At 57.5% G+C, this 25,507-nt stretch overlaps 1 protein-coding gene across 4 annotated transcripts in view; it reads right to left on the bottom strand.

Moving 5' to 3' along the window:
• Positions 1–25,507, bottom strand: part of CACNA2D2 (calcium voltage-gated channel auxiliary subunit alpha2delta 2) — a 140,289-nt gene that overhangs the window by 101,712 nt on the left and 13,070 nt on the right. For all 4 annotated transcript variants that reach the window (XM_061128509.1, XM_061128507.1, XM_061128510.1 and 1 more), the window contains exon 2: positions 12,844–12,925. In XM_061128509.1, coding sequence (XP_060984492.1) covers positions 12,844–12,925 — 82 coding nt within the window. The remainder of the gene's footprint in view (positions 1–12,843; positions 12,926–25,507) is intronic.

Raw genomic sequence — 25,507 nt, 5'->3', positions numbered from 1 at the left:
TGCTTTGACCCCAGCCTCTGGTCTGCAGAAAGGGACCCCCAAAAGGCAGCAGCTGTTATCACCTCTGTTACTCTTACCAAAAATTAAGGCCGTTCAGTGTTTCACTTCCCTGTTCAGCTGAGTACACAGACCAAGGTCCTTAGACCAAAACACCAATTCGGCATGGCTGATCTCTCACCCCCACTCCTACATTTCCCCAAAGTTGGAGGCATTCAGAAAGCAAGTTGAGGGCCAGCAGCCCTCAGGGGTCTAGGAAAGCAAGCCAGTCATCCTGGGAACAGTAGGGGACAGTGCCGGGTGAAGAGAAAGAAGCTCTGAATCTTCCACAATGCCTGTGAGGCCACAGAAGCACTCACGCCCATTGCACCAACCTCTGCTGAAGCCTGTGCCAGGGCCAGCCATGCCTGGGGAGGGGTGGGAAGAGAAGGGACTGCATGGGCAATGGGCCAAGCGGGCTACAATGTCTTTGCCAATCTCACACTCTCCCTGGAATCTCAAATTTTCTGGAAACACACACATTTGTGAGTCCTTTGAGTGGCCCCCTTGCACTGGACCCTCAGTCCCAGGGACAGGGAAGACAAGTGTGAGGTGTACACCCACCAGCCCCATGCAAACACGAGCTCGGCAGAGAGTCTGGCTCAGTCTGCAAGAAGCTCTGAGTGCTCAGCTCTCCGGGTGGGCTGGGGCCCCCAGCAGACCTTGTGTCTCAAAAGGGAAGGTGGAAAGCCAGGCGAGTCTCTGCGAGAGCCCCCTCCATCACTGAGGCCGTGCCCAGGCCCCAGACTCCTCATGCCCCTACACACCTCACTAAGATCTCAGACCCCTGGGACCCAAGAATTTGCTGGTGCCCCAGCGTGTGGTGCCGCTCCAAAACCTGCCCTTCTATATCCTGAGTTCACTGGGTGCTCACTGCAGAAGGAGCCCCAGGGTCTCCAGGAGGAAAAGGGCGGGTCACCCAGCCCCACAGATGGACATTACCTCTCCAGCTCCGCCAAGGGTTTCTAAGGAGGCTCTGTGTATCTAAGGATACGCTGATGCCAAAACTCATGCAGGTGGGAGAAGCAGGCCTCCCTGGCTCCTCCCTGGGAGCCAGTCTGAGGAGGGAGGCTAGGGCCCAATCTGACGGCCCTGTCCAATGAGGAAGCCCACCCAGATCAACTGCTGTGGGGTTCAGCCACCTCCCTCAGCAAGCTATGGTCTGAGAGAGAGATAGCGCCAGCCCTCGGGGGCTGAGTTTGATCCAGGAGGCTGCCAGACCCTCCCTGACTCAGAGCAGTGTGTTCAGGGCCAGTCTCCTGCCTTCCCCCACAAGGCTCCAGACCTCCGTTCCCCCTGAGCAGCTCCTCCACCACTTAGCAACAGAGACAATTTACATAATGCATCGAGTGTGCGAGCAATAATGGCTGGGGAAGCAGGGTGCCCGTTAGTGGCTCCCTGGGAGGGAAAATACCTGCTCCCACACCACCACTTCCTCCCTCGTGGAACAGGGCCCTGAGGCTGTGGGAAGCAGGTGCCTCTAAGTGCTTGGCTGATGCCAAGAGGGGCCCAGAAGGGCCATGCCAGTCCTGGAAACGGAGCAACCTCGGGACAGAGACCCACGAGGGAGGAAATTTCCAAAGCACCTGAGTTTTGAACATAAATCCACCCAGCCGTGCTCCCAGATCCTGCACCCCTGCTGGGTCCGGGCCTTGCATCTGGAGCCTTCCTGGAGGAGGAGGAGGTGCTCCGGCAGGCGGTAAGCTCTAGCCGGGAGGCCGGGGAGCCAGGCTGCAGCTGCCGGGGAGGCGGTCATGTTCAAACAAAAAGGCAGCGATGGAAGGGGGAGAATACATAAAAATTACTGGCATGGTAATTGCTTTTTATATAAATGTTCTTTTAAAAAGTTTTCCCCAGTGTGAAAGTCCCTTTTTAAAAAAGAATAAATTTGCGGCACGCCAATTTATTCCGTGCCTGTAGCTGGAGCATAATGAAGACTCCTCTGTCAATACATGATCAGGGGGCAAGTGGCTACCGCTTGACCTGGCTTCCAGGGCTCCTGCACGACAAGGCAAGTGGTAGGCCCCAGGGGTCTGCCAGGGGCCACTGGAGCAGGTGGCAGGCCTGCCCGCGGACAGTCAACATCAAGCAAGACTCTGGGCCTCAGGGCCAAACCCGACAAACCCCACTGGCACCCCCGGAGCTGTGCTCAAATGGGAGATTCAAACGGAGGCAGCTACAATTCTGCTGATGGGGAGCACGCGGGGGAGCACGGGGTTCTCCCTTTCTAGGGACAGGAGAGGGGAGAGGCTCAGCAGACTTGGGGCTGGAGGGATGGGGCCCCTGGGTCTGCCTGCAGGGCTGGTGAAGGAAGCCACCCCGGTGACAAGGCACCTGGGGGCGCTAAGTGGGAGTGGCCTGTTCTGAGCTGTGGGAAGCTCCCCATGGACTCCAGCTCAGCTCTAAGCCCATGGGCACCTGTATCCTCCCCGCTACCCTGGGGGCAGGGAGCCCATCAGAAGATCCCAGCCCCAGGCTGGAAGGGCTGCTCCCCTCTCACCAGGAGGCCCAGACCCTTGAAACGAGGCTCCTGCCCACTGCCCCTGACCAGCCACAACTCTCTCATCCGTGGGCCGTGCACAAGGCTGTGCTCTCCACAGGGGTCGCTTGGTCCAGCAGCCCAGGGCGCGGACACACAGGGGTGTGAAGACACACATCCACAAGCGACTGGCATCTTGCCCTCCCTGCAGGGCTGCTGCCAAGAACAGTATCAGGCAGAGTAACTTGGTGGGGGGGGGATGTGCATGGTACATGGGGACATGGCGTGTGTGTGTATGTGTGTGTATGTGAGACTGTGAGCTCCTCACCCACAACTGAGATTTCTCGGTTTCACTAATTAATCGGTTAAGTAGTTCTCGCCTGCTCGGGTGACAGAGCTTGCGGCACCTGCCTCCTCGCAGTCCCACCCTGGCCTGTAAACGTTCCTGTTCACATCTGCTCACAGAGCACACAGAACTGTGCACTCAACACATACACACATGTGTACACGCATGCCAGGCCACACATCCCAGCCAGCACACACGCATGTGGGATCACATACTCTCACAGGCACACACATGAACGTGTGTGCCCAGTCCCGCCCCCACATGCAGGCGCGGCCACTCCCGTCCACAGACTCACACACTCCCCTGCTCCTGCTCCCGCTGGAGCACCCGCACACACACAGGTGCACGTGTTCTCGTTTACGCGTGCACAGACATTCCCACATGCAGTATCACACTCCTCTCGTCTCTCCTCCCCCTGCGATCAGCCACATGCCACCTCACAAAGTCTCTGCAGGTCAGAGATTGTCTCCCAGTGAGTCACGGGACCAATAATCAATCTCCAGGGGCAAATTGCCTTCTAGGTCTGTTGCTTTGTGTTCAGGTGGAATCCTGGGAGGCCCGGGCAGGGGCCTGGCCTGCTGGGCATGGTCTCTGTGCCCCATGTGATGGGAAGACTGGACTGGGTCCACGAGAGGTCCCTGGCAGCCCCTCCTCCTGTATGCACCCAAAGCATACAAGAGCAGACAGGAGATGGGAGCAGCACTGATCTGGAGGGCCTCCTTGGGGAGGGAGCTGTGGGCTGGGTTTAAAACCGGGGAGAGGCCTGGAGGGAAGAGGGGTGAGTGGGGAGAGCCGAAAGGGCAGTAGGAGGAGGAAACTGAGGAAGCCAGCGGGGGCGGTGAGGTCACATGGATGGCTGGAGGCCTGAAGGCTCCCCGCTCCTCCTGCCAGGCCTTCCAGTCACTCTAGGAAGAGCCCAGCCGCCCTGACTCCAGCTTGAGGTCCGGGGTGCCAGCATACTGTGCAGCCAGCTCTTCTCTGGGGCCCTTCTCCAGAGCTCCCACACCCTCCATGCCCTCACAAAGAGCCATCAGTGACCCTCTATGTGACAGGACCAAACTTGGCAGACCCCAGCAAGTCTAGTCCACTCAGGGCAGCTGACACCGAAGCTTTACATTTCTGATGCCCTGGGCCATGGTTCCCCTAGGTGAGCTGGATGGTCCCCATGGTCCTGTGGGACAGATCAGAGCCCCGACCTCTCCCTTTGCGGTCCTCAGATGCCTGCCCCCGTTGTTAACTGGACACTGGAGACCTCCCAGCTGAGCGCAACTCCAGGTGGATCATGTACATGCGTGTTTGTATATGGCAAGCATGTGTGTATACGTGCACCCCATGTGTGTGCACAGCCTGCTCCTCCACCCAGACAGCACATCCTCTCAAGTGGGGCCCCAGCCCCCAACTTCACATTCTGAAGCTAGAGTGAAAAAGCTCTAGTGTCAGTCACTTGATTCCCTGATTCATGGGAACCCACAGATGGACAAGGAGGGAGCCTGACAAGTCTGCCCAGGATCCGGATCCACCTCTGTCTTCATTACCCCACCACTGCCAAAGAGCCAGCTGGCTTCCAGGGCTGAGAGAGAGGTCTAGGAAAGATGGGGAGTTTGGGGCTCGGCAACCTTCTCCAGACACCAGATCTCTGCTCACAAGAAGAGGGGAGCCATGCTCAGAGAAGGTGGGGGGAGGCCAGGCTGAGCCTCCGTCTCCTGCCTGGTCATGGTAAACGCTGCTCATGTTGCCCCTGGGGCCGGCTGTGGTTTGTCAGAACCAATTACTTCTCTGCCTCTGCCAAATGCTTGGGGCTCCATGAATCTCAGGCGAGTGTCCTCGTGGCTGCCACCGATCCAGCGACGGATGGGGGTGGAGGACGGGGGAGGGGATGCAGATCAGGTCAGCCATCCCCAGGGGCCCAGCATGGAAACCCATTCGGCCCTCTACTCCATCTCCCATCCAGATGAGCCCCCAGCTTTGGACATGCAGCCCCGTCACTCTTGAGAGATGGATGCAGAGACCAAGGGAGAAGTAAACAGGCTCTGGTCTCCTCAATAAACTGCAAGCACTTAGTCCCCACTCAGTCCCCAAATGTTCTGCTGCTAGGCCAGCCCCCCTGGGGGCCCCAGAAGAGAGGCAAGGTGTTTATCAGAACTCTTGCCATGGTGGGGTTGGGATTTGCCCATGCCACATGGCTTGTGGGATCTTAGCTCCCCAACCAGGGACTGAACGCAGGCCCCCAGCACTGAAAGCGCTGAGTGCTAACCACTTGACTGCCAGGGAACGCTTTAAACAACCCAGATTCCCAGCATGGAAGGATTCAATGGCGTCCACTTCAGGGAATGGACCAGGACCCGAAGTCACAGGTTCTCAGCTTCCCTAGAAAACGGCGCTGTCCACCTGGTGAGGTTCTGACCATGCCTCTGAGATAGTCTCTTAAACCAAGGAACCTCAGGCTAAGAGCTGCCACCCTCAAGAACCTAGAGCTTGCTGGCTTCCTACCACCCTGACTCTAAAGCCAGTCCAGCCCCATGCCCTTCTCTGAGCCCACAGGGCCTGGGAGGACAAGCTGGCACCTGGGTGACTGATCTGAGAAACAGACTCACGGGCCTCTTCTGGGTGAAAGTGCCCTTCCCTTCTCTTCACCAGTTTCCTTCCCAGGTGCTTCTGCAGGTGCCACCTTCCCTGGCCCACTGGCCCTGTTTCTTCAATCTCTGGTGGCCTCTGTGCCTCTCCCAGCAAGAGCCCCCAAAGATGTCATGGTCAGAAGGTGCTACAGACTGAATGTGTCCCGTCCCCCAATCCCTATGCGGAAACCTAACCCCCACTGTGACAGTAGTTAGAGGTGGGCCTCTTGGGAGGTGGTCAGGTCATAACGGTGGAGCAGTGCCCTTATAAAGGAAACCCACCATGTGACGACATAGCGAGAAGACAGCTATCAATGAAACAGGAAGTGGGCTCTCACCAAACACCAAATCTGTGGATATCTGGATCTTGAACTGCCCAGCTTCTAGAAACATGAGAAATTTCTGTTGTTGAAAAGTCACCTAGTCTACAGTATTCTGTTATAGCTGCCCAAACAGGACTAAGAAGGCAGGGAAGAGGAAACCGATTTCCAAATTCCTGGGCTTCAACAAGCAAAGGTGACAGCCTGCATATCTGAATTTTCTAAAACCATAACTAAGTCCTGGAAGGGCAGGCAATTGATGCTGGAGTGGGCACAGAGATACCCCCACATTTGTAGGGCTCTGTCTGCAGCCTTTCCTTGCCCCTGCTCCCTTGAGATCCTCAATCTCCCCTGAGGACAGGGGTGCTTGGATCCCCATTTCACAGATGGAGGAATCAAGGCTCAGGAACACATGCACCAGGTCCCACAGTACAAGGACGCCCAGCCCTGTCACCCCTCCCCACTTCACTCTTTCCTCCACCACCCGCCGTTCCGTGCTGCCCCAGGCACAGGCTCCAGGTTCAAATTTCAGTTCTGCCACTTACAAGCTGTAGTACCTCAGAAAATAACGGCTCCGGCTTTCCTGGTGGTTCCGTGGTAAAGAATCCGCATGTCAATGCCGGAGACACAAGTTCGATCCCTGATCTGGGAAGATCCCACACACCATGGAGCAACTAAGCCCATGCGCCACACTACTGAGCCTGTGCTCTAGAGCCTGGGAGCCACAACTACTGAAGCCCTTACACCCTAACATCTGTGCTCTACGAGAGAAGACACCGCAATGAGAAACCCGTGCGCTAGAGAGCAGCCCCCCTCACTGCAACGAGAGAAAAGCCTACGCAGCAATGAAGACCCAGCACAGCCAAAAACAAACAAACAAACAAACAAACAAAAGCAGAAGATGACACAGCTCTTCTCTCCTGCCCTGAGCTGTTCTCCATCCTCTGGGAGCTGACCTCGGATGTGGCCCCACAGTGACATCCTGGCACAAAGTGGAAGCTGGTGGCTCCTTCTCCAGTGATGTATATCACTAGGCGTGGGTCTGCCGATCCTACCCAGAGACGCCGCTCCCACAGACCTGTCCCCTCCATACCCACAGCCTCCACTGGAACCTGGGCAGCAGCTCCTTGCTGAGACTCTCCTAGGACCCTGAGGCCTCCGAGCAGGGCTCCCTGCCTGCCCTGCAGGACTCCAGGAGCAAGGGGTTCTGAATTGACCAGAGATGTGAGCACCCACACACGCCCCTCGGGGACCTTCCTATCTGCATCCTCCACCTGCTCTGAGAGATTCTTCCAACCTGACACCATCACACTCCACGGAGGAGGAGGGCCTGGGAGGGGCAGAGGGGCTGAGAAAGACACAGGTCCTCGCCCAGTTTAGCAGCCCTAGAGGCGCCATCGGCGTGGCGGTGGCTCCAGGCAGCAGGTGCCCATGAAAGGCACGGCCAACATAATCCAGTGCCCCTGGGTAGGGTGTCCTGGGACAGTCCGCCCCCAATACTGACCTCCCCCATTCCCCCTCTCCGGTGGGGGGGCGTACAGAAGGGGTGCAGGAGATACAAGCCAGTCAGCTGACCGTCAGGCAGGAACTCCTGCCACAGATGAACTGGCTTTTGAAAAGCTTCTAAAAAATGGAATTTTCTCCTTCAGGCAACCACGCAGTATGTGGGGAGGGGGTGAGCAGGAGAGCAACTACCACCCCCTCCCACCCTGTATCTCCCCACATAGCGCTCAGGAGGGGGCATCCCCAGACCACAGAGTGGGAAGACGGTGCCAGCAGAGGCCAACCTCAGGGCAGGACCCGGGAAGGAAAAGAGGTGGGGAGCAGGCTGGGCTGGGGGACCAAGAGGGGATCCAGGAAGGGCTTCGGCCAGGCTCCCCTGGATCTGCCTCCATAGATCCAATTATGCTCCAGTAGCAGCCTCACCACGTCTCAGACGCCCTCCCAGGAGCCCCTACCCCCCCTCAGCCCCATGCATCCCCGCTGGGTGCCGAGCAAGAGGACCATATGGAGGGAATAATAAGACAATTAACTTTCCATTAAAGAATAATATATGTGGGTTTTTAGAGAGGCGAGCGGCAGCAATCCCTACCCAGCGGCATATTTCACACGCGCGCCCCCCACCACCCCCACCCTCACGCGCCCCACGTCCGGATCATCTGCACGGGGAGACGAGAGGGCGCTGCTGGGCCTCAGTGGGAGGTGGCTGGAGCAGGGGTGGGGGGGCCGTAAGGGGAGAAGCAACCGCAGAGACCCTGGATGGTGGTTCTGCGACTTCCCGTAACCTTGGGGAAGGGGTGTCACGGGCCTGGGTGGGGCTCCCCCAGCGCTGCTCTCCTGATGGAGCACGTGAGCCGGGACTGCCGTGTGTGTCCTGCCTGAGTGTGGGGCCACCTGGCCAAGAAGCTGAGGCCTGCCTCTTGAGGCCAGCGGAACCACAGTGCTGCAACTGAAGGACTAAGGGGAGGTCTGGGGATCACAACCACCGGTGCTCCCCTTTTCTGGCCCTCCCAGGGCTGCTTCTGTCCCTGGCACCTTCCTCCACCCCCAGCTTCCTGCATCCTCATCTGCTGCAGCCCCTCCCGGGTTCTGAGCCCCTCTGGCACTCCTGGACACGGCTGGTCCCACCTGAGCTGCCCAGAGAGGGCCTCCTAACCCAAATGGGGGCCAAACACAGTCCTGGCCAGCACCCTCTGAGCCAGCGTGTGAGGGTGCCTGTGTTTCGGGAATTGGTGGTACTAGGTGGGGGTGGGGGTGAGGGTGGAGGAACAAGGAGAAGCCTGTTTCAAGGGCACCTGCAGAGGGCCCTGTTGCTGCCTCCCTGAGCCCCTCAGAAAAGGGGTCTTCGGTGTGGCCAGACTTCAGTCCTTGCCTCGAGCCAGCTCCAGATGTGGCACTCCGCAAATATTAATTACACATTCCCAGGGAGTACTGAGCAGACGCAGTGTGGGGATGGCCAGGGGCAGACAAGATGGGCTGGGACTACAACGCCGTCACTGGCTCAGAAATCCCATTTCTGGCTACCCGCAGGGGTGAGGACACATGAAGAGCGTTTGTCTGGTTCACCACGACAGTCCAGAGAAGCCCAGCTGTGGGGAGAGGAGCCAGAGACTTGGGTCAGGGATCTCTGAGTCTTGGGGTCTCGCCCTCTGTGGATACAGCGAAGCGGTCCAGGACAGGGGCCGCACCAGCCTGCATCTCTGCCTCGATACTCCTCACTACCACTCGTACCATCCAGGGCTAGCAAGTCAGGGCTCCAGGGTGGGACTGGGGGGTAAAGATAGTCAGCCACACCTTGGTTTCCCTGCAAGTGACTAGCAGCACACAGTTGGGCTAAGGCCGTCATGGGGGCTGAAGCAGAGCTGGGCGTGAGCAGGGCTGTAAGCCATTTCTGCCCTGACGGGACATGTAGGGGTTGACAGGACTGAGAAAGGCTCCCATAGGTCCAGACTTGGCCTGTGGTTCCCAGACATGGCGAGCCCAGGTCTCTGCTGCCAGACCAGCTCCAGCCAGGCAGCCTTTCCTCACCCCAACACCCACCCCAGACAGAGCATCTTCTCACTGCCTTCTGCAGAGACCCTCCACGCAGGTGTAACCCAAGTCAGGAATCCATCCCAGGGTGGGTGCGCCGGATGAACCACTGGTTCTTCCCCCATCTGACTACAATCTGTCCTGCTTTGCTTTCCCACCAGGTCCCCAGAGTTGTTCCCTTTCTACCCTGGACACTCAGGCAGAGGGGGATGGGTCCCTGGCTGTACCCATCAGACTGACCTGGGCTTCAGAGTGGGGAGACAGGCCATCTCCACGTGGTCCACCATGCACCCCCAGGCACCTCATGAATTATTCATCCTGATCAGCCTCATTATGAAAATGAGCTGAGAGCCCCAGCATATGTGTTCTCTGCTATCCCTCCCCCCACAGAATGACAATACAGTGCTGATGGGGAGTGCAGAGAAGGGGTTCAGGAGACCGCGCTCAGCCTCTAGAGGCCCTGGAGGGGGTGGACTGCAGTAGTGTCCACACTTCCGTGGCCTGTTCACGGCAGGTGTAGGCCAGGGCTGGGAGGTGGGGCTGGGTTTTCCCAGTGGGGCATGGCTCAGGAGCCCCAGGTCACAGTGAGAGCTCCTACTGTGTGCTGGTCCTGAGGCTTGGTGAGGTGAAGAAATGGGAGAGGGTCTTTGCAGATACCCCCCACACTCCACCAAGGTTTGCCATGGTGTCCAACCTATAAATGGGCCACGGGCTGTACCCAGCCACGCCCTTGTGGGGTTGTTCTCAGGTCAGGAGGAGGAAAGTGCCAAGACAAGGAAACTGCTCCTAAATGCCACTGTCTGCAGTTTCTGGACTCTTGCAGCTGCCAGCTCTGTGGCACCCAGCTCCTGGGGGTGGGGCTGCCTCCAGGACTGGGGCTGGTGGAGAGGGCAGCCAAGTTGGAGAAGAAAGTCAAGGATCACCCCAATGGCAAGGTGTCTGGGGGTGGCGCAGGGAGAGGGTTGGCCTCAACGGGGATGGAAGCCATAGGCTTGGCAGAGGTGGCACCAGGGTCAACGGAGCATCATGGCTGGGTCAGAGCTTCAGTGTGAGCATCCTCCTGACCCTCTGAGCCGGGCATGCGCCGGGCACACGGGCCCTCTCGTGTCCACTTGAAGGAGAGCCGTGGTGGCTTAGTCAGGGCTGTGGGTGTTGTGGGGGTGGCGGTGGGGGGACTGCTCCTCCTGCTCTCATAGGGCTGTCTTTTTCTTCTAGATCTCTTCACCTGCTCCTCCACTGCCCACCTCACAAGAGTGTCCTGTGCCAAGGAGGAGCCCCAGAGCTGTCAGCAGGAAATAAGAGGGTGGGGAAGCAGGTGAGAGAAGACGGGAGCAGGACAGAGAGCCACTGAAGAGCTGGCAGGCGCCGACAGGCAGAGGCTTGCCAGAAGGAGCCTGGAATGCCAGGTCAGCACTTCTCCGCCTGGCCACAGCCTCACCGAGCCTGGCCCAGCTTCCTTCTTTCCTGGCTCATCCTGCCCACCCCAAGAAGGGAGGCCTAGCTAGACAGGAAGCAGCGCCCTGGAACAGGGGTCAGGAGCCCGGCATTTGAGCCCCAATTCTGCCATACCCCACTGCGTGACCCCTGGGAAGGTGGGGGTGGGCGAAGATGTGCTCATTGATGGAAGTGTGTAGAATTGCTCGACTCCCGGCAGAAAGGAAGGGAACAGCACATCCTAGGAATGACAATGATCAGTGAGGAAAATTTAAATCTGGTTTCCAGAAAAGGAACATATCTGTGTCAGCCTGTCCACTCCCATTCTCACCGCCTCATTCCAGCCAGATCTCCCAGCCACGCCATGGACCAAGAATGAGGATTAGAGAGGGTCTAAGACCTGCCGAGGAGCACACAGTGGGTTTGCTGAGCGGGACTCCATCTCTGGTCTGCACCACCCAGGAAGCTCAATGGTTCAGATAGACCCGTGTCTCCGGCCTGAAACATGTACACTATTTCCCCAATAGCAAACTTTTACGGTCTGAGCTGCCCATGACTATAAAATAAGCAATGTACTTGAGCTGAGGATTGAAAGCACGGAAGATTTCTTGGCTGGAAGCGCATGGGGTCCATCTCATGTCCTGATATGAAGCTTGGAAAGGCACACGACACACATTCCAGGGAGCTCTCATGTCTTCATTAACCTACACAGCTACACTTGGCAGGGCCCACTGAGAACCGACTAAGCGCTGGGCGCTATTCCTGAGCAGAAACTTACTTCTGTTCCGGAACAGCTTTTCCTACCGTGCCTTCTCTGGAAACCTCTGCCGGCCTCCGAGCATGGCTGAGTCACTGAGAGTTCACAGGAAGAGAGTAGGATGGGGGTTATTGCAATTCCAGCCCAGCCACCAGGGAAGGGGGCGCTCAAGGGGGCCACCAGGGCTGGGGGGAAGGACACCTTGCAGGCTAATGGCTTAGGCCTCCAGACTCAGACTCCCCCTCCCAACTATGTTACCACCTCGATAGCCATCCCTGATCAGCCCCATCCTGTGCCAGAGGTCCCACACCCACAGCCCACATCAACACACCCATGTCCACTCCCACTTCCTGGGTACCGGCTACAAGCTGAGCATGGCGCCAGGCCTGAGGACAACACCCCATGAATGCTCCCTCTGCTGACCTGGGCCTGACCAAGAGGGACACAGGAATACAGTGGAGTATCTCATCACTGAGCCTGGGGCCTGGACCCTTGGCTGAACCTCCCAATGATAATTCCACTTAATCTGTTGTTCCCAAGCCAACCACTGGCAGGAAATATCTATTAATCTCCTGTTCAGTTCTGGTCACACTTCCCAGCCCAGGCAGCCAGCAAAGAACTCCTCAAGTCCAACACATACCTGGGAGCCCCACCCCGACCACTCCAAGAGCTCACGTCTTTGAGACTCCGCATTTCCACATAAAGAGCGACAGTTTCGGAGCCTGTGGCCTGACAGCAACACATTTTGCAGCCTTCTGGGAGTGACGGATGGCCTGCTCTTCACATCACTATTTCAAACATTAACATAATCTCCCAGGATGAATGTGGTTGCTCGCGCCTAATCAATCACCCACCCGCCCCTTGATCCCTCATCTCTCCAAGCACGCGCTTGCCACTCATCTCCTGCTGCATGCAGCGCCCTGAGCGGGCAGCACCGCTCTCCGGGGAGGTTCAGCCTGGCCACCCCACGTGTTTCGAGGACAGTGCCTCTGGCTTCCGTGCACAACTATGTCCCACTGGAGCCGCCAGGGCCTGGATCCCACCCCATATGCTGCCTCAAGCACAGACCTCACCCTCCTGAAAAGCCCGCCATCTCCCCATCAGAGCCGACTAGGTAAAACTCCAACACAGTGACCTGGGGAAGAGCAGATCAAGACCCAAGGGAGTCGATGTTTCTGCTTCCCCACCTGCTCCCAGAGGTCCCACATGTCCCATCACAGGGGTCCTCAACTGCGCCAACCCTTCCTCACTCATTTCTGAAGCCCTTTCTCCATTTGCAGCTGGAAGAGGGTCCCTAAAGGGAAAGCCAGTGGTACCAGGCTTACCTCGCGGAGCTGCTGGACACCCCCAAAGATCCGCATCACACCATCAATCTCCTGCTCCAGGCGCCGGGCCCAATGCTGCATCCTGTGTGCAGAGAGGAAAGAAGTGTCAGGAGGACCCTCCTGCGGCTCGAGCAGCCCCGCCCCGGCCACCTGGGGGTAACCCACAGCAGCCGCCCCTTCAGAACCCAGTTTTCACTAGAGAAGAAACAGAGGCTGGGAACGACTCTTTCTCTTTGAAGTCTGGACCTGGTGGCCCAGGCTCTCCTCACGTACTGTTGGACGGCCAGGGAGGGGAGCAGATTAGAGTTTAAATGCAACTCAGGGAGTCCAGTGGCTCTGAGAAGCCTGCAGGGAGACTATTTTTCACCGTGAAGAGGCAGCCCTTGATGCTGCTGCTCTGAACCTGGGGACTCAGGACACCAGGGAGGAGGGGACGTGGGTGAGCCTGATGTCTGCTGCATCTCATAGCCTCCTGCCCCCAAGGCTGGGTGGCACTGGGGCAAGGGGAGGGCAGGCGAGCGAGAGTTGCTGCGTAGCCTGGGGCAGCTCCCTGCCCCTTGGGGCTTCCTCTAAACAGTGGATGTGGGCGGCATCCTCGCCTTTCCAGCAAAGTAGTAAACAGAGGCTCATCGCTGGATGCCCCGCACGAACCAGCCACCTGCAGGTCTGTTCAGACCAGCCCGCCCCTTCCTGGGGACCTGACGAGCCCCACGAGCCCTCCACCTGAGCCCGAGCCTGGGCAGGTCTCCTCTGCACTGGAGCCACTCCGAGGTTGTTTTAATCCACCTGGGTCTCACTGTCTTCCTCCAGAAAGTGGGGATGATTTGAGGCCACCCTGTAGGGTCTAAGAAGCACACGTGAGAACTGCGTGGGAATCTTTATGAGGGGACAGGATGGACAGGCGGCCACAAGACCCCATATTCTCAGCCCACACTCGTGAACTGATATGGTAACCTGGGAGAGAGCTGGCCTGGAGTCTAACCTGTAACCCCGCTTCACGCAGTGGCAGATCAGGTGAGCAAAATCACACCAGCCCTGACCAAGGGCTGCTGGCCGGAAAAACAGTCTCCATATGGTTGAAAGTGTTTTCTGCTGTGACCAAGGTCTTCACCCTAATGCATCTGAAAGGCACCTCAACTTCCCGACCCCACCAGACACAGAACAAGGCCTTTCCAGGGAGGGCTCACAGGAGAATTCTCACAAAGACTGAAATATGCCCATGGGTTAAGCACATCCCAGGACGCCAGGTAAGGGTGGGGGGAAAGCCAGTCCCCCACCTCTGCAGGGGCACCCCAGTAGCCATGTGATCCAGGAGATGGAGTCTGGCCCCAATCCTGCCCTGGTCCTGCAGTCTCCCCTACCTCTGCCAGTGCTGCTGGGGGCCAGGGCTCTTACAGCTCTCTGGGTCAGAGGAGCTTGACTCTCTACCCCAGCCCCCTGCCCCACATCCCTGTGGCTGGGGGCTGGGCCCTTGCCATTGTGTGTGCCCGGGTCGGTTGGCATGGGAACTCAGATCAGGAGGCAGGCAGATCACTAATTGCAATTTGCCAAGCTGAATGTCAGGACTGTGATGGGGGAAAAAAAAAATCAACATCAAAAGAAAGAGGTATTAGCTTTAGCTTGTTGCTGGTTTAAGCCACAGCCTAATGCCCACCTCTGCTCCCCACTGCAGGGAAAAAATGAACACTGAGCGCGGGGGGGAGGCCAGGCTGCAGGCCCGGCTACGAAGGGTGATCAGGTCTTAACCGCCAGCTGGGGGAGGGCAAAGCGAGCAGAGAATGGACAGCCTGCCTGGCCCCCGGCTCCTGTCCACCACGCACTGATGGCTTGGCCCTGGCTGAGGATGGGCAGTGTGGCAGGTGGCTGTTTTATGCTCCTGAGACAGAGCCCGGGGTCAGGGGCTGGCTAATGTCGAGATGGGCTGCTGCACAGTCCTGTGGCCAGCTAGGCAGGTGGCACACGAATGGCTGAGGTCAAGGAACTGATCTCCAAGGGAACTGTTAGCTCTGCCCTGGGCCTGACCCTGACCTCAGCCACTCACTGGTCTAGGGGACAGAATGCCGATCACCATCTTCTTGAGACTAATAGGTACAAGGACTCCCGTGAGGTACAAGGTGTGGGGCCAGCATGTCAATTCTCACAGAGAAGCAAATCCCCACTTCCCATCCCCACTTTACAGATGAGTAAACTGAGGCTCAGAGGCTTTAAAAGTGACCCGCCCAAGGTCACCCACCCAGGAAGTGGTGAACCTGACCCAGGGGTGTGCCGGAGTTAGTAACAGCCGATAGTACGCATCTCCTCCCAACTCTGCATTCAGCGTCCTCACCTCGGGAGCTTGAAATTGTCGTAGTGGAAATACTCATAGCCCAGAAATCTGCAAAGGCTGCCAATCTCAGTTTTTTTCCCCCAGAGAGTGAACTGTCAACATTTACCAGCACAGCACTGATATGACCCCAGGCTGTTGACTCTTTTCTAGTGTATCTATAGGTCTTTGGTGCTAGAATTTCACAGATAAGTAAAGAAAAATTAGTTGAAAGAGCAGACATGGATGCCAAGTTTTTATTTTGCTCAGACAACACATTGCTATTGTTACCATTATTATAATCACCATCATTTCATCAAAAAAGGCTATTTCAACACACAAAAATTTTTTAAAGAACTAAATCTCAGAATAAAGTCCAATTCTTCCCAAGACACATCCATATCCACATCCACTCTCCCTCTCTCCCCCTCCCTCCGTCCCTCCCTCTCTCCTTCTCTCTCTCTCACACACGCACACAAACACACACGTCTTCCCACCATCCACCAACCCCCACCCCTGGCTGAGCAGCTCCAGACGCTGCTAGGGGCCCGCAGGGACTGGCCTAGCCATACCACATCAGAGCATGCACACCCTCCTGGGGTCGAGGGATGGCTCTGGCCCTTGGTTTGGCACAGTGGGTCTGCTGGGTAGACCCCAGCTGCACTGCCCATCATCACGATGCCATGGAAATCAAGATATTCTGATTCGTTACCTAAACCAAACCCAACTGGGAAGGCAACACATGTCCCAGAGTTTAAAAGAAAGTTGACAGATCACTGATTTCATCATCACAAAGATGTGATCTGGGGGCTCTAGGGTTTGGCTGGTGCCCCAGTGCTGGCTCCAAGGGTAACACGTGGGACCGAGGAGGCCAGGAGTCAATTGTGCACCTGCAGTGTTCCTGCCCAGAGGCCAGAGAAACCACCCAGCAAGCCAGGACTCACCCTGGCCAGGCACAGTCATACTTCAGCAGAAGGGGATGGGGGTTTTGGAAGGACGGGGGTGAGGGGCTTTGGAAGGACGGGGGAGACACTAGGACCCATGGCTCCAATGAGTCAAAGGCAAACTGACCAAATCCTGCCTGGGGTCCCAACGACCTGGACCCAAGTGCCCGGATATGCCACCTCCTCCCAGGCCAGACAGTGTAGCCAATGGGTCACCCTCCCAACAGGACAGATCCACCTGCTGGCTCCCCACATCCCTGTGATTTTCCATGCTCTTCACTGAGATGACACTGCTCATCGCCAAGTGTCTCCAAGTGCCAAATTAGCACAACAGTGAGGAGAGAGAGCATCTGGGAGGAGGCACGTGCAGCCAGGAACTGCAGCCGGCAGGATGCCTGGGGTGGGTACGAGAGGCTGGGGACAGTCTCACACCACTATGTCCTCCGATGTGCCTGAACCTAGCGGGGTACAGGCACTGAGCCCCCATTTCACAAACAAGAAAACTGAGGCCCCTGGCAAGCAGCCCTCTTCTACAGAGAGAAGCCAGGCCTACCCGTCCTCCTGGCTCCATCAGCTCTGTGACCCCACCTGCCCAAGGACGATGCAGCCTCTGGGAAGCCTCAGGGAGAGGCTACCTCTGCCAGCTGTCTGTGTGAATGTGGAAAGTTCTTGCCCCTTGGAACCTCAGCTTTCTGGTCTGTAAACAGGGATGGCAATGATTAGCTGAATAGCTTTCAGGGCCAAATCCACAGGGCAACTTGGATGAGCCGTATTATTACTTGGCAGTCCCCTGTGGGCTAGAAGTTCATCAAATTCAGACCCCCTCTTCCCCACCCAGTGCTTAGGAAATCTTCCCCGCGTGCTTGCTTGTGGGGAGGGGGCATGGAGGTAGGGTGCTAGGAATAGGGTTTCCCTAATAGCTCCCTGTAACCCCCTGATCCCCAGACTAAGAGAGGCAGGGTGCAGGCACAGGGCAAAGATGCGTGTGTCTGAGGGCTAGAGGGTTGAGGGCAATCCCAGCAGGAAGAAGACGACATTAGATGCTGTGGCACTCTCTGGGTCTCAGTCTCCAAGGCATATTTCAGAACCAAGAGGAGTATGTGAGGGAAGAGGAGGTGTCATCATCAGGCAGGGGAGCAAAATCATCCATGTGTGGGGTGAGGAACTGAGGCTGAGGGCCTCTTTAGAAGACAGAACCATCAAGACCCCAGCTAGAAGGCTAGGGAGGCCCAGGTCAAACTACAGAGCACCCGGGGGGTGAGGGCGTCCAGTCCTGAGGCCAGGCTGCACAGGCTTGTCCAGAGGGAGAAGGGGGAGGGGAGCGGAGGGGAGGGGTGGGGGACGAGTCGGGGAGGGAGGGGAGGGATGGGAAGAGGAGGGGAAGGAGCGGAGAGGGAAGAGGGGAAGAGCCTGCATGCAGATGCAGCAGCACAGTTTAAACTGTTGCCAGTTGTTAATTTTATACGTGAAGTTGTTGATCAGAATGTGATTTAATTGTACAGTATAATCCAGGCTTTTGGAATAAATTATGCAGAAAACTCATCTATAATTAAACAAATCAAAAAACCAGAGACAGGTGACACTGCATGTTCACCCTCAGAGGGCACGGCTAGGTGTGGGCGGCTGGACCCTGCAGAGGGACTAGAGGGAAGGCAGAGGGCTCCGTTCAAGAGCAGACAGGGGAAGGCCTGGGAGAGGCTAAGGCCCACCAGGGCTGAGGGTCTCTGGACCCCCAAATACCTCTGCCGGCTTTCTCACCACTCCCAAGGAGGCATTTCTTGCTACCAAAGTCCTGCTACAGACTGCCTCCACCAGGCAGGCTGCCTGGATAAACCCCATCCACTGGGGGCCTAAGAGCAGTCTATGGCCCTCCCTGCTCAGCTCAAGGAGGGCAGTCATCGTGCAGCGGGGAGATGCTGAGGGTGGAAGAACAGGTGAGGCTGGAGGAGTGGAGGGCAGGGCTGGGCCAGGGCAGTGGGGGGTGTGGGGGAGCAGGCACAAGGGAGGCCGCTTGCTGTCAAGGGTATCTGAACCAAATTTGGCCGTGGTGGGGGCCCACAGGTCCCCTGCTTCTCTCATGACAGACTGGCCAATTATTCTCTTAGTTCTGGGGGAGGTAATGATTTAAAATACAGTGCTATTTAATTATTCTGATTATATTTCAGCTGGCCTGCCACCTCCCACCTTGGTGCCTTTGCAGTCTTCTGAAGGGGAAAGAAAACATAGGGCAGGAGCTGGGTGGTGGTCTGGGAGAGACAGAAGGAGAGACGGGAGGGATAGAGACATGAAAAGAGCTCACAAGAGCTGGGCCAGAGGGCCTGGGCGTTATGCTCACCCTGTCGCAGGGGAAGATGACTTATAACGGGGCAAGGAGGCCACTCCCCATTCCAGCCGGGAGAGGCCACCCCGAGCTCAGAGAACAGCAGTGGCCCCTGCTGAAAGAGGGCTTGGGACGTGGCCAGCCCTTCTGCTAGGCCACAACCCTGCTGCCAACAGCAGGAAGCTCTAGATTGCACCCCAGACTGTGGCATCTCCCAGAGTCACTTCCCCCGAGGAGTCCTCCCAGACCACTCAGTGGATATCCCTGTCTACCTAGACTGAGCGCCCAGACTCAGCCCTGGCTCTTCCATGACCTTGGGCCAGATATGCCCTCTTAGGCCTCAGTTTTGCCATCTGGAAAATGGAGATAAAGCTCACCACTTGTCCACCACCCAGGACCGAACACAGAAGCAGGTGGGGACCGCTGCCCCACAGATGGGATGCTAACCATGATGCCTGCCCCCCAACACACATGCACACAGACTCATCCAGGCAGCAGGGCTGTCCTCCCCTCAGTCCAGTCCCCCTCCTCAGACCCGCACTCATAAAGCGTGCGATGGCTGTGCCCCCTCCTTGGACTGGGGCTTCTGGGTGGGCCGCAGTCCCTCCTGCACTCCCTAAGAGACCCCGCCTGACACAGGGGAGATGCCCAGAAAAAGGCAGAGCCTCTAAGATCAGAGCATCCTTCCTGCTTGTCCGCTCAGGAGAGAAGACTCTTGGGCCTCAACATCTTTTGGGGCTCAAAGTCCAGAGCAAGGCCCCTGACCTTGATTGGATCACAGCCTCCGAAGAACAGAGGGCAAGTCTAGCCAAGGTCATTCACTCTCGAGAGGCCAAGTGGTCAAATCACTCCAGGCCTTTGAGGCCAGAGTGCCTGCAGGCATGGAGACCAGTCAGCGCTGGCCTGGCACTGCACAAACCATGGTGGGTGGGGGCCGCACGGGAGCCTGGGGAGACGGAAGCATGCCGGTTCAGCCAAGTCACACGGAATAAGGCTCCCCGGTTAGCCATCCACCTCTTCACAAGCAGGTAAGCTGAGACGCAGACTCAAAGGGACAGGCTCATCTTCAACAGATGACTCAGTTTAAGGGACTCCTAAGTGTGAGTAACATGGGGCCCCAGGAGCACTGTCCCCACCTCCACCCACCCATCCCATGCACACAGGGATGAAGGCACCCCACTTATCACAAGGGATCCTCAGAGATTCCCTGGTGCCGGGGAGGGGCTGGTGCTGCTGAAGCTCAAATTAGTCCAAATCCATCGGTCTCGACTATGTGTGTCTTGGGACCCTGCCCAAATACTGCTCCTTAATGAGGTTATTAATTACGGGCTGTCCCTTCCCTTTCTTCATCGGGGAGAAAGCCTTCCTTCCAGTTGGCTCTTGGCTGGGAGGCTGCAAGCCTGTGCCTCCCCACTTAGACTACCGGTGAACAGTCATTCACTTTAATTAGGGCGTCAGGTCCAGCCCAGTATTTACTCCTAATAGCCTGATGGGGGGAGGGGAGAAGGCCTGGAAGCAGGGAGCTGCAATCACTGAGGGCTGGGAGAGCCGGGCAGTCCACTTGGCTCAGAGAGGGATGAACAGTGTTCCAGGCTCACACAGCAAGGGGCCACAGCACTCTGCCTCACTCCCCGCCTTCAGCGCAGCACTGAGGACCCAGAGGGGCTCCTGCAGTCAGGGAGGACCACAAGGACTGGGACAAGCCAGCAACACTCAGGCTGAGAAGGAGAAGGAAGTTTCCCAGGGGAGATGAGGAGGCCAGCATGGAAGGCCCACCTGAGTCTCTGATGTGGTTAGCTGTGTGACCTTGGTGACATCCTTTCCCTTGTCTGGGCCTCAGTTAACTCATGTAGAAAGTGAACCGGAGCAACATAGTACTGTGTTGATACTGTCACACCGAGAGCCGCAGGGCTCCTGAGCAGCCCCTCAGCGGGTCCTTCCTCTCCAGGCCTGGCCTGGGGTTGCCAGCAGTGGGAGCAGTCCCTGCGGAACTAGGAGAGGGCCTAGCGGAGGCAGCAGGGAGCCAGGGAGACAAAGAAGGTGTGCGGCAGGAAGGGAACCATTGGTCTGCAGGACAGCGGGCGACTGAGGCTCAGACCCAGGCTGGTGGGCTCGGCCAGGGTAGGGAGCGGCCCCCAGGCTGAATCTCCCCCGGCCCCTGCCATGTGCCAGGTCCCGTCCTGTGGGACACACCCGGCTCCATGGTTTAAACTCTCCAGGTCTCAGTTTCCCTCTCTGCCCCAAGAGGGGTGGCCTGCGGCCTCCAGAGGCCACTCGGGAATTTGTTTCCAAGGGGTCTGAGTGAGGCCTCCTGCCCGCCTCACCAGGCCTGAATTACCTTCACAGCAGTGAGATCATCATCCCCGGCCCTCAGAGGGGAAAGCTGAGGTACAGGGCAACTGCGTGATGTGCCCAAGGTCACACGGCTGATGAACACACACCTCTGCCCAGCTGCAGCATGGCCGGTCCACTTGGATGCATAATGGGCCTCTCAAACCGAATGGGTCCAAAACCCAGACCCTGCCCCTCCCTCTGAACCCTCTCCTCCCTCTCTCCACGCCCCGATGCCAGCTCTTTGGTTCAGGCCCGAAGCCTCAGGGTGACCTGGAACCTGCTTTCTCTCGTACCCACATCCCATCTCAGCAAGTCCCGTGGGCTCCACCTTCACAACCCGCCCACCGCCTTCCACCGCCCCGACCCCCCGCCTGGCCTGGGCCACGGTCATTTCTTTCCAGGACAAGTCGTGGAATCACCAGTTCACTGGTCTTCAGCTTCTGCCCTTTGGGACCCCCGCTTCCCGCCACCCCTCCCTGCCCAGGCTGTTCACCTCCACACTCAGCCAGAGTGTCCTGCTGGAAGAGTGTGCCTCCTTGGTCAACACTCAAAGCCCATCCAGGGGCTGAACTCACAATGGCCTCTCTGACCTCGCTTCTCAGGCCACACTGGCCTTCTCTCTGTGGCTTGAATACACTCCTGTAGTCCCTGCCCAGCCGCTGCACACGCTATTGCCTCGGCCTGGATCAGCCTCTTCTCAGAAGTCCTCAAGGCTCCCCTCTCACCTCGTTCGGGAAAGTCCACCGTGCCCTTGCCCTCCCCCTCCCGTTTTAAGTGGTACCCTCCCAGCAGCCACTGATCTCTGGTGCCCTTCAGGGGTTATTGTTTTAGCTAAAATTCCATCAGACCTCCTCTCTCTTGTTTACTGCGCTCTCTGCACCGGCTGGGAGCCCTAAGGGAGGAGGCTCCCGGTCTCCAGCCTGGAGGAACAGGCCCTCGGCCGAGCAAGCGTACCTCCCGGGCCGGCTCCGACCTCCCCGCCGTCCTGCCCAGCCCGCACACGGCGGCCACAGGAGTGGGCAGGTGGGGTGCCCAGCGCAGCCTGCGGAAGAGCTGGAAGTGCAGTGGCTGCCCCAGGGACAGCCCAGGAGGCCCTCCCTTTCCCCGGCTCCTCTCCGTATGAATTATTAAAGCTCATTTATGATGGGTCTGCCCAGGCCTGTGGCTTCCGTGCATAATTCATGGCTCTCCCAGAAAGGCCGGGTGCTGGCGCAGACACTTCTTCCAGGAAGCAAGCAACGTGCGGGCGGATCCAAGGCTGTCCTCCCTCATCCCTGTCACCCTGTCGGCATCTCGGGCAGCCCAGGACCTTGGCCCTCCACCCAACCTCCTCCACCTGGGATTCTGGTTCCCAGGGCTGAAGTCCGCACACTTTGTGCAGACTCACCCATCCCCCACTCTGTGCCTCGGTTTCCATCTGTGGGCTGAAGGAGTTGCTGGTTTTCAAACCGCAGGGACTGCAGTTATCACCCACCTCCACTCCCCTGGGGAGGCCTATGGGTTCCCAAGGTACCGACACTTGGGTCATTGTCTGAATTTCCCAGCAGTCTAGAGGTGGGATGTAGCAGGGAGCAACAGGAGCTCATGAACTAGCTAAGGCCGCTCTAGAGCAAAACAGAAAATCCAGTCCAGGGATGCGGGGTATGGACAGTCACCCTGCCCAGGATCCACCGTCTGCTCCCCAGGCCTGGAGCCACTTGCCCCCCTCACTGACATGGATGGTGGGCATTTGGGGGTCTACAGCACCTCCTTCTCCCCCCAGCATGTTCCCCTAGGTAGTCAGGTACAAGGCAAAAGGGACCAGACCCATTTAACAACCTAGCAAACTGAGGTTCAGTGAGGCTGGCTCTTGGAGGCAGGGCTGGCATACTGACAACCGCCAGGCACAGTGATGGGAGATCCATACCCAAGCTTGTTCTCATGAGGCGGCCAGCAGTGTTGAGGTGCCTGTGGTGGTCACCGGGAGAGTCAGGGGGAACCTGGGAGCTTGAGATGCTCGCTCCTGCCCCACACCAGTAGCTAAAGCCTGATTGGAGGTGCAAAAGAGGCCCTGTCCACGTGTCATCAACCACTCTGGTTGGATTCTGTGATTCACACATCCCATCTCCCCTCATGTACCTCCTCCCCACCCTCCAGCATGAGTCAAATCCTCTCTGAGCCACAAATAGCCGTCTTCCATTTATGTCCTGGACATGGCCTCCTGCCTTGAGGAGGATAGAAACCCCTCTCACAGTCTTCTATTCCTTCTCAGGGAAGACATTCTACCCCCCACCCCATGGAAGCTGGCAGGGCCCCATAGGACACACAGGTGCAAAAGAGGTGGAGCCAAGACCAGAAAAGAACTTAACTCATCAGGCCAGCTTTGTTCTCTGGTTTTGTGCCTCCTCTACCTGGCCAAGTCACCTCTGGTGGGAAGTCTTCCTGGATTTCTCTCCACCCACCTCTCAAACCCATAGTCCTTATTCCACTTTACTGACCCTTGCTTTAGGTTGGGGCTGCAGTCTGGTTCCCCTCACCAAGCTCCCTGAAGAACTTCCCTTGCAGGACAGCAAAGAAGAGTCTTCTGGAAATGCTTGGGGATACATTTCCCTGAACATCCTCCCATCACCAGACTGGTGCCCACCCCCCCAACCCCTGCCCGCCCCATCCACCTCTCTCTACAGTCAGGGAGAGGCTGGAGGGCAGGGCAGGAAAAAGGCTTCTAATTTCAGTAGGCAGAGCACTGAGGAAAGAACTGATGATGCAAAGCACCTATCGTATGCTGGGGGCTCCATGTGTGAGCTCACCGAAGTCTCACAGCACCCCTGGCTAGGTGCTAACTGGTTCAAGCCCACTTCATGGACAATGACCAAGGCCACACAGGCAGTCTGTGCTCAACCAGAATTTGAGCCATGTAAAGGGTGGCTCCAGAGCCCAGGCTCTGTTCCTAGGTAATCCAGCTTTCTTAATCCCAAAGTGGGCTTCAGTGGCCAAGACTTAGGAAATAGGGTGCAGCTAAGGGCCACTCCTCATTCATGACCTTTTCCACTGTAAAGGTTCATTCCAAATCAGGGTCCATTCCAAATCAGGGCCAAGCAAGCCAAAGCTGGGCAATCAGAGAGCCCTTTCTTTTACCCCAACAAAGCCACCCTGCTGTAGTAATGACGTCTCAGCAATGCACAGCCCTAGTTCCCTCCAAGCCCTCCCACGACGGGGGAGATGCCCACTTCCTCTGGGATCTGCTCCTCACTAGTGAGCTCCGGGCTCCTCAGTGCAAGCCAAGCTGCCTGTAAATCAAATGCAAGTGCTCGTTTGCTTTTTCTCTCCACACTCTATGGTGAATCCGAAAGCAATGTAAATTCCCTCTGCGAGACACGGCGAGTAGGAGCCTTCAGGTGCCACCCTAGCGGCCCCACCTCCTCCTGAGAAGTCCCAGGATGGTGGCCACCCCAGGAGGAGCCACAGCCTGCTGAGCCTGTGTTGTCCTCAGAGCTGGCTTGATGAGTAGCAGATGGGCCAACTCAACAGGGCTTATCACAGACAAAATACTCTGGAGATGTTTCCAACCTTCTACAAATCCCTACTAGCTCCCTCACTCCCCGTTTATTCATTCATTCATTCGAGTATACAGTTACTAAGCCAGGCTCCAGGTTGGACATGGGGAAGGGACATAGTGGTGAGCAGGAGAGATGCAGGCTGGACCTTGGAATTCAACCAGAGAAGGCATCTGATCTGATCCAGACTCAGTACACGGAGGGAGGAGGAGTCCGGTGGGGGTGTGGAATGCACAGCAAGGGGTCTGACCCACCGAGGGCTCTGGCAGGTAAAGGCGGCATTGCAGAGCAGCAGGGCAGTTCAGACAGAGGGTGCAGCACGTACAAGGAAGGCTCGGCGGTGAGCTCGGCACGGGATGATGCCCTGTGATCACCACAGACTGACCACGGGCACCAAGCAGGCTGCTCCCACACTGATGCCTGCAGCACTCCGTCCTCAAGGACATGGTGAGCGCCTCCATGTGATGGATGGTGAAGGATGGAGAGCTCCCGACAGCGGGGAGAGGAGGAGAGCGGCCACAGTCAGCGGAAGGTAAACTAAGGGTTCAAAGAGCAGGGCTCTCCGCTCCATCCTCGGCACCCAGCCTGGGAGGCTCAGCCCCTCCAGGCCCTCTCCAGAGGCACACATGCACATCCAGCTTTGACACCTCTCCATTTGGACCCCTAGTCCACATCTCAAATTCAGTGTGTCCAATACCTGCTGGTCCCTGGACTGACTCTTCCCCAGCCTCCTCCAGCTTACCTGGTGAAAACCGTCCTTCCAGCTGCTCAAGCCAGTCGCCTGACATCTCCTGACACCCCTTGTCCTTTCTCATACCCAGACAACCGGTAGTCTCACCACCACCACGGACCCCACCCTGGTGCTCCTCTGCTCACACCTCTCCCGGGGCGCCCAGTTCAAAGTCATGCTAATTTAATGGCCCAGCCTGTCTGGGTCCCTGCTGCCCTCTGACCTCCCCTCCTCCCATTCTCCTCCTGCTCAACCACACCCCACCTCAGGGCCTTTGCACTGGCCATTCCTCTGCTTGGAACACTCTCCTCCCAGATACTCATGTGGCTCCCACTGTCCCGTCCTTCCAGGTTTTCCTCATGTTTCAGTGAGGCCCACTCTGACCTGCCCCCTCTAGTTAACCCCTCTCCCAAATTCATCCTGTCCCTTCTCCATGGCATCTGTCACCTTCCAACACAGCATGTCCTCTGTCTACATCACCTCCCCAGACTGTGGTCTGCC

Source organism: Dama dama, chromosome 24, assembly GCF_033118175.1.
Source record: "Dama dama isolate Ldn47 chromosome 24, ASM3311817v1, whole genome shotgun sequence".
NCBI lineage: Eukaryota > Metazoa > Chordata > Mammalia > Artiodactyla > Cervidae > Dama > Dama dama.
Note: the sequence above shows the minus strand (reverse complement) of the source record. Positions and strands in the feature narration are given on the sequence as shown.